The 8,868-nt window shown below is 43.0% G+C and overlaps 1 protein-coding gene across 1 annotated transcript; it reads right to left on the reverse strand.

Moving 5' to 3' along the window:
* Positions 1 to 3,300: 3,300 nt before the first annotated feature.
* On the reverse strand, positions 3,301 to 7,660 carry LOC147141696 (elastase-1-like). The gene is made up of 8 exons (XM_086040277.1): positions 7,573 to 7,660; positions 7,230 to 7,327; positions 7,044 to 7,144; positions 6,170 to 6,295; positions 5,114 to 5,250; positions 4,903 to 5,045; positions 3,495 to 3,644; positions 3,301 to 3,414 (listed from the first exon to the last, which is right to left on the reverse strand). The coding sequence occupies exons 1-8, from the start codon at positions 7,610 to 7,612 to the stop codon at positions 3,403 to 3,405; spliced, it is 807 nt and encodes a 268-aa protein (XP_085896403.1). The 5' UTR covers positions 7,613 to 7,660; the 3' UTR covers positions 3,301 to 3,402.
* Positions 7,661 to 8,868: the final 1,208 nt, after the last annotated feature.

The following is an 8,868-nucleotide window of genomic DNA, read 5'->3' on the forward strand; positions in this document are numbered from 1 at the left end:
TTAGATCTCTGAGCCTAGCAAACAATTCCAGTAAAGTACATTTCACTTCCTTTGTTAATTATATCATCTTTATACTAAGCACACAAGTGTTACACACACACAGTTGAGCGCACTTACTAATAAAAAAGACCACTCACCCTGGTGACATCGCCAATCACTGTGAAAGTGGAGCGTGCGTGCTCACAGCTCGTCCACGACACACAAGCACGGAGCCCAAAAAACAAAGACACCACTCACATACACTATATGGCTTCTACACACGTTCATCTTGGCGAGCTTGACAACATACTGAAAGATGGTCTTTTGTTTCGATGGACCATTTTTGAGTTTAGAGCCCTGCACGGAAATGGCTGATGAAGGAAAGTTTGCATGCAACAGGACCAACACCAGTGTTTTCCGGGCAAAAGATTTCATAATATATATATATATATATATACACATAAACATACATACACACACGCACACATTGATGTTGTTCTGACAGATATACTGTACTGTATTTAGGACTCCTTCTTCTGGTTGTGGGCGATTTGTTTTTGCTCGAGCTTCACTTGGTTTTCCGTACTGTGCTTAAACTAAGGACTACCAGGATCTTGAATCTATTAGAACTACAAGAGCAGTAATTTTTACAGATGGCACTTTGTTGTGCTCTGGCAATGACTTCATCGACTAAAAAGATTATTACTTGCTGCTCGAGAGTCTAATAAAGGTATTTTGCTCCGTCTATCCGTCACTGACGGACATCAGTTTTGCTGACGTTTGACGAATGATGGTAAAAATTCTAAAATAGACCGGATTAAGAATAGACGTAAACCCCTTTGTCTAATCCGTCATTCGTCTGCAGTCAGTCATTAGTCTATTTGTGAGTATGTGCACATGTGTGTCCAAACCGTTTATCTTCACAAGGGTCGTGAGCGTGCTGGAGCCTATCCCAGCTGTTTTTGGGCAGGAGGCGGGGTACACCCTTTACCGTTTGCCAGCCAATCGCAGGGCACACATAGAAAAACATTTACAGTTACAATCACACCGAGGGGAAATTTAGAGCGTCCAATTAACCTATCGTGCATGTTTTTGGAATGTGGGAGGAAATCGGGGTAGCTGGAGAAAACCCACGCAGGCACGGGACGAACATGCAAACTCCACATGAAGGCCGAGGCCGGATTCGAACCCACAAATCTCTGAACTGTGAGGCGAACATGCTAACCAGTCGTCTACCGTGCGGCCCGAGTGGAATCCAATGCTTGTTTTATTCAATTAAAGTGGAAGTCAACCCAAACATATTTTTTTCAAGAATATGTTCTATGCAGGCCTACTAGTTGAAAAAAGGAATTCTGATTAATATTGCGTTTGTGGAATATGAGTTATGCAGCAAAATCGAGCCATCTCAGGGGGCAGATATTTTGTGATTTCTGTAGACTGAATATGACATCACAAATGCTCAGGGCTCAGATAATGACCAAACATGGCTCAGCTTTCAAGAATATTTTCTATGCAGGCCCACTAGTTGAAAAAAGGAATTCTGATTAATATTGCGTTTGTGGAATATGAGTTATGCAGCAAAATCGAGCCATCTCAGGGGGCAGTCATTTTGTGATTTCTGTCGACTGAATATCACAGAAGCTCAGGGCTCAGATAACGACCAACCATGGCTCAGCTTCAGAAAACAGGTGAGCTGTGATTGGTCGTTACCTGAGCACTGAGCAGCTGTGATGTCATGTTAGTCGACAGAAGTGAAAAAATGGCCGCCCCAAGTGGTGGCTAACAACGGGTGGATTTACTCTTATTCCATAAACGCAGTATTTGTCAGAATGCCTTGTTTCACCTAGTGGGCCTGAATAAAACATATTCTTGAAAAAAATGTTTGGGTTTACTTCCCCTTTAAATACTCTAAATTGTGCGCAGGTGTGAACGTGAGTGTTTTTTTGTTTTTTGTTTGGTCTATACTGTATGTGCCCTTTGATTGGACGGCACAGTGCACCTCGCTTTTCTTACCAAAAGTCAGTTGTGATGGTCTAATGATTTTCCTTATAAAAACGGTGAACGCAGTGCGAGGGCCCCTTAATCGGTGCTTTATAGCTTTTATGTTGGTGACAAAAAAAAATTGTACAGTAATGCAGTACACCACAGGATCATATACTGTACGCATGTTTAATACAATAATATTATGATACAAATAATGCTAATTACTATTATATAAAATATTTAAATATTATACATAATCAGACCATAAGCTCCTTCATTTCACTTCACAGAAATAATAAGGTAATGGAAAATTTTAACAGTGGACACGTTAAAACGTTTATTTATTTATTTGTTTTTCCCTTATTTTCATGACAGTTAGGACATATTGTCATAGTCTGTCATTTGAGTTTAGTTTTTGACTTTAGTTTCATGTTTTTCCTTGTGTTCCTTTGTCTGTCTCTCATTAGGTTGAGTCCACCTGTACTCCCTCCTACCCCGTGTCTTGTAGAGGTGTTTCTCGTTGTATCGTCAACTTGTCTGTATTTAGTTGCCCGCTTTCTTTCAGTCCTGGTTGGTTCGTTATCATTTGTCAACGGTCATTTGTCTGTTGCTGCTGTTAGTGTCATGTCAGGTTTTTTTTCCGAGCGTTTGTGTAGTTCTTCGATTCTCGTTGTTTTTGGACTTCGGCATGTTTGTTATCCCTGCCTTGTTTGCCTTTTTGTTTTCCTTTAATTAAATACTTAATATTGCACTTCGTTTTTTTGCCTCCTGGGTTTGGGTCCTCCTCGATACATACGAGAGAACGAACCAACCAAAATGGACCCAGCGGGACAGGCATCACCACGTGCATTTTGTTTTCTCGGTGAGGGGCTGGGCCAGAACACCGTGACCCTTGCAGCCATGAGGGGAGCTCTTCAGCATTTTTGTTATCAGTGCCCAGTTTGGTTTTCTTTGATTAAATGCTTCATATTGCACTTCATTTTTGCCTCCTGCGTTTGGGTTTTCCTCCATGGTAAATATGACAGACGGGTGGTGGAAAAGGCCAGGGTGGCGGATGCAAGGCTTGTGCCACCAGAACAGGAAGAGGCTTGGGCGGCAGTCGCAAGGCTCATTCCGCCGGAACGGGAGCCCGCAGGGCTTTATTTCACCCATCATTTAATTGAAAATGAATAATTTCAGGATGCACCTCCTGATCTCTCCACACAGTAGTTGGTCAGTATGGGTTTTCCTTTCAAACATTTATTTGGGGGAAAAAAAGTGACGGAATGTTATTGGTGGAAGAACATCAGCTAAATTCTGAGCTTTTTAACCATAGCAAAAAGTAGTCATCACTCCAAGTTATGTATATGAGATTTATTTTGAGAGCCTCTACTGTGGTGGACCAATGATGGACTAAACAAACAACAGTTGATGTTCTGCTTTTTGGACTTCTGTGAGTGTTTATGTCAAGATCTGTGAACAAGAAAAGAGAAATATTGCAGGGAAATTAAGACGATATCAACTCAATTATCTAAATCAATGACGTCACCCACCGAGTCCATCCATTCGATGTAGGCGGAAACGCGGGTGAAGACAGTGGGCTTCCTGGGAGCGTTACATCCCAAGCCGGAGACGAAGCTGGCGATGCCGTGCACGTAGTATTTGCCGTTCACCAGGCAGTTGAGAGGGCCGCCAGAATCACCCTGAAGTGATGCCCCAAGTGAAAGAGAACGTCTTGTCAATCATAATACCAAGAGTTGTGGGCAAATTTTGAGCAGTTTTCCCCCCTTGCAATCAAAATCAGCAAAGGTCTGTTTATTGGATGTTTTTTAAAAAATTATCCTGAGTGGTTATCCTGTGGTGTGGGGTGTATTAAGAGTGTTTTTATCACTACTGTCTTCTCGTAAAATGGTTGGGCCAACAATTGTAAATGTTAAATATGTTCAATATTTGTGATCGCAAATCTGACTCCAAGGTCAGTTGAGCCACAGTTCCCGTGATTATGATGTGAAACGGGAAGGATAACCAATCAAGTCCGGTACACACATAACGAACATTAGCCTCATGATCAAAGTCAGCAAATGCCTGATTTTCTAATGTCTCTGCAGCATCTGTCATGCAACATTTCTGCTCGACAGATGGGTTTCTCACCAATTTTAATTTATTATACATTACAAAATATAAAACTTCAAAGCAATAACATTTAGTATTATATTAACACATTATGAATAAATTATGCTACCAACCAGAGGTGGGCATTCCGTCATTACTGACGGAAGGTCCGTCAGTCCGTCACTGATGGATGGCAGTTTTGCTAACGGTTGACAAATGACGTGAACTTAAAAAAAAAAAAAAAAGACGGATAAAGCACTGACAGAAGTGGATTTTCGTCCATCAGCGTAATCATCACTTATCAAGCACCAACGGACCTCTCAGTCCATCACTGATGGACGCCTGTTTTGCTGACGACTAACCGAACATGCACCGCCTGTATCGCGTGTGTTTGTTCGCAGGGATTTCTTACAGAGGACTGCATTGGCTATATATGTGTGAGAGAGAGTGCTCCTGTTTTCAATAGGATCTCTGCGGGGACTGTGATGGCTGGTTGTGTTTGGCTAATGAGGCGAAACCAGATGATGTCACTTCACTTTGCTATGACAACACATCACTGACGGAAGTGATGATGAAAGCGTGGTTAGAGGAACATGACGGACTAAAGCTTGAAAAAATTACAGACTGACGATGACGGACAGGTGCCCAGGCGACTGATGGATGACGACGAATGGTGGACAGGCAAAATTTTGTAAATTGCCCGCCTCTGCGACCAGCGTAGCAGCCATGGATGACGACGGTTTGTTACAGCGCTAATGCTAGCATAGTATTGCTAGAGCTACTATTTTATTAAAGCTAGACAAGCATTCTCTGTGACGATTTAATCTTTTTTTTCTCAAGGGCACTCACATTGCATCCAGACTCTGAAGCACCACCGGCACAAACCATGGTGGTCTTGATGCTGCTGCCCCACCAGCTGGAGCTGGTGCAGGTCTTGTGGCCCACCAGGGGAAGGTAGGCCTGTTTCAGTTGTGGGGACAGGCTGCCGCCGGCTGGAAACAAAATCAATGAGCATGGGCACGAAAACGCCAAGAAGTGAGTGGACGGACGATGAACTCACTGGAGGTGCGTCCCCATCCGGTGATATAGCACTGGTTGTTGTGGGGCAGGATCTGTCCGGAGGGGGGCAGAGAGCCCAGCTGCACGTAAGAGTTGAGGGAGCCCTCGGCAGACAGGCGCAGCAGGGCGATGTCGTAGCTGTGTGAGCCACATTCAGTCAACACAATGACAGAAAAAAACTCCTAAAAACCTTTGTCGGCGGCCCAGTCCGCTGTTGTACTCACTTAGATGTGACCATCCAGCATGAAACCGATCAAAGTCGCATGGCTGAGTTTTGAACTAGAGCCCACTCAACATTGACTATATCAAAATGATTCATTTTCAACTTTGTGATTGAGGCACCAGAAAAATGTGTAAAGACCACTTCCCACTTGAAACTGATGCGAATTGCTTTTCTTAATACGTTGAAAAAATGCTTTTATTGAGAGGGTGCAGCTGACAGTCCAGACAAAAGTCAGAAAATCAACAAACTCAATCGGCTGCTGCTGCACATAAAAAGGGAAAACTATACATCATGTCTGGTCCCAACAGGAAGCTTGGGGTTCAGAAAGAACTTCCGTCCTTTGACGTCACTTCTACGAAACCAAAAACAAGGCGCCAAACTCCTTTGGGAGAACCGACAAGAGGTCAGAATTGCTTTTAAACCTTTCGCCGCGAAGCAGTGGTTGGTTTCGGACAAATAAGTAAGCAAAAAGCGCATCGAGAATGGCTATAACCAAAGCAGTGCCGCGAGAATCCATGTTGACTCGCATGAAACACAAGTCGAGCAATGACGTCAAAGCGAGCACAGTGACGATCTACATCTCCGGGTGTAACTGTCCACACCAAAACGCGGATCAGAGATATCCGGAGAAATCAGGAGATATCCGCAAATCTCCACTGCGGCTGGAGTTTTGAATTTTCACTGAAAAAACTCAGGGAAACAAAACTGTGCACAATAGGGCTAATTGCAGGCTTATATCCGGCGTTTTCAAAAACCACGGCTACGTGTAGACAGGGCCTCAGAGTTCTCATAGTTGTGAAAAAAAATACACATGTAATGTAGAAGTATCCTCACCCGCCGACAACGTTGTTGGAATTCCATCTTGGGTGGATGTAAACGCGGCTGACACTCATGACCTGCTCCCTTCCGCTGTTGCTGTTCAGGTCATGCTCACCCAGAACCACACGCCACGTCCTACGGCTGGAGGGAGACAAATACACTGAGGAAATCAATAAGACAGTAAAACACTCAAATTTGGCCACCGTTTGAAAATAGTTCCAGGTTTAGGGCAATAGCAACTCTGCATGGCCAACCGCGCCACAAGATGACGCTCTGGCTTCCAGATGTGTGTTTTATATTTAATGTAAAACAGCAATTCAACTGAAAAATAAATGCGTGGAAATAAACGTGTCTCATATTTCTTTCTTTCTAAAGTCATACATATACAATGATTCAACTGCACAGCGGGGAGGTGATGGAGCCTATCCCAGCCGACTATGGGCAGACCACACCCGGAACTGGTCGCCGGCCAGGCGCAGGGCAACAATCAAAGGTATAAATAATAGAGCAATTGATTTTTTTTTTGTTTTTTTTACAATATGTTTGGCCTTTGGGATATAAATGACTGCACTCCACGAATTGTACCTATAGTAACAAGTGGGTAGGCAAACGGAAGGAAATATAGCCCTTTTGTCTCATGTACAGTATACACTGTTGTGTATAGTATTTTACTGAAGTAAGAAAAATACAAAATAATTCATTACATAAAAAATTCCAATCAAAAAACGTGGTTTGTGTGAGTTCCAACAGTGGTGCTAGAAGAGAAAAGTAGGGGGAAAAAAGCTCACATAATGCATTAAGAGTAGTAGTGTGCTAAGTGTTTTCCTAACTAGGAGGATGGTACCCAAATCATAGTTCCAATATGTAAACACAAAAAATAATCTGATACCTGTCCACGCAGTGAGCAGCAGTCATGACCCAGCCTCTCTGAATCAGAGTTCCCCCACATGTGTGGTAGAATCTGGAGCCAGATTGGTACTGAAGAGAGATCTATCAGGAAGGGGACACAATAGTAACGTAAGTCCTATCTGCAGATTTTGTCTATTCGGTCCGATGAGTTTCATGCCGCATTTACCTGCCAGGGCCAGGAGTTGGGTCGGGCCACCTCGCCTCCCACCACCCTCTCCGAACTGTCCTCCAGGTACCTGGGCTGAGGCTCAAGCTCAGCCAGCACTGTTGGAGAAAGATAACACGGGGGACATTTATGTTAATGCAACGAAAAAAAGAGAAAGAGAGAAAGACAGAGAGGTAGAATAATGCACCGCACTTCCTTTAGATTTCACTAAGCTTAAAATGACTGACAAGGTGACAGTAAGCAGCCTGATGGAGAGAAAGAGGATCAATAATGAGCATATCCATATAGTGCATGTGTGTACGTGTGCGTGCGTGTGCACGTGTGTGTGTTGTCGCTCTCTTACCGAGGGCTGCCAGAGTTGTCAAGATCAAAAACCTCAGCATGTCTGCGAAGCGTCACCAACGTTTCTGAAGAGGCGCAGGCATTTTCCCGTTTCTTATATACCTCAGCTCAACCTTCACTTTTTTGGGTTCTAGATGTGTGTGTGTGTGTGTGTGCGGGTGTGCGCGTGTGCATGTGCGCTGTCCAGCTATGCACCTGTTGACTGTCCCACAGTGCGTTATCACACTCGATTATGGCTAAGAATTGAGAAATGACACGTAGACTGTATCAGGGTCATGATATGAGTCACACATTGTTTTAAGCAAAGTAGGGGAAAGGAGAAAAATATTTGCACAAACATGGTGTTTTCAAGATTTCACCTGCATGAAATAAAATAATTAAGGTGTGACTAAAGTGTAGACTTTCAACTTTAATTTGAAGGAGACATATCATCACACAATTTTTTCACATTACAGAATTTTTTGAGGTACATGTATGTGGTTCACCGTTGCTTGATGTCTTGATTGCTATTGCGAATTTATGTCTTTAAAGTACTAGTAGCAAGAAACGCACGAGTTGTTTATATATTACATGAGAGATTAGACTTTAAAGTCATTTACATTTATCATAAAATTTTCACAATTTGTAAAAGTATTCAATCTTAAACACAAGGGATAAAGAATTATAGTTCCCTTAGCATCCGCTTGCTCTGGTTGCAGTTCTTTTACTTTTGGGAAGAGGGGTGGTCGGGAGTCAATGCAGAGTATATCTTCTGTTGCCATGACAACCGAAGACAGCGCTAGGGTGACAGCGTAAATGGCTACTCAGTGTTATAATTATATTACAATTATTCCATCACCAATTTTTTTTTTTTTGCAACACCTCTAGTAAGCATTTTTTCAAAACATTGACAAGCAGCAAATCTAGCAACTTTTTGTGGTGTTATTTGAGACTTCTGGAGACTCCATTACTCCCTCCACAGCAGGGCATCATTTGCCTTCAGACTGCAAATGAGTGGCACTCGCACGGGGCTACATACCCCTTCCCATAAAGCCAGAGCAGAGTTACAGAGATACTTCATCTGTCACAAAAGCAATGCCACTTTTCAAACCGCATTCCCTCTATGCAGGGCTAATGCCAAGTATGACAACCGACATCAGAGTTAGGAGGTTGCAACAAAGCAAGTGTCTTCAACTTAGCCCAGAGTGTGATGAAAAAAAATCTAGCAAGCTAGCTACCCCATGAAGAAAAAAGCATGGATTTATTCACTCAAGAAGGCAGCACTTCATCACAACGATGCCGAATTACCCTAGTCGGT

The sequence above is a fragment of the Filicampus tigris genome, chromosome 9, assembly GCF_054856515.1.
Source record: "Filicampus tigris isolate MCC_2025a chromosome 9, RoL_Ftig_1.0, whole genome shotgun sequence".
Classification (NCBI taxonomy): domain Eukaryota; kingdom Metazoa; phylum Chordata; class Actinopteri; order Syngnathiformes; family Syngnathidae; genus Filicampus; species Filicampus tigris.

What these genes read in the sequence shown, in the direction of transcription:
- LOC147141696 (XM_086040277.1), bottom strand. Translation starts at nt 7,612, where the DNA reads ATGCTGAGGTTTTTGATCTTGACAACTCTGGCAGCCCTCG. An exon ending in TCCAACAACGTTGTCGGCGG is followed by an intron (nt 5,251 to 6,169) that starts GTGAGGATACTT and finishes TGGCTCACACAG; the next exon opens with CTACGACATCGCCCTGCTGC. An exon ending in CTTCAGAGTCTGGATGCAAT is followed by an intron (nt 3,645 to 4,902) that starts GTGAGTGCCCTT and finishes GCATCACTTCAG; the next exon opens with GGTGATTCTGGCGGCCCTCT.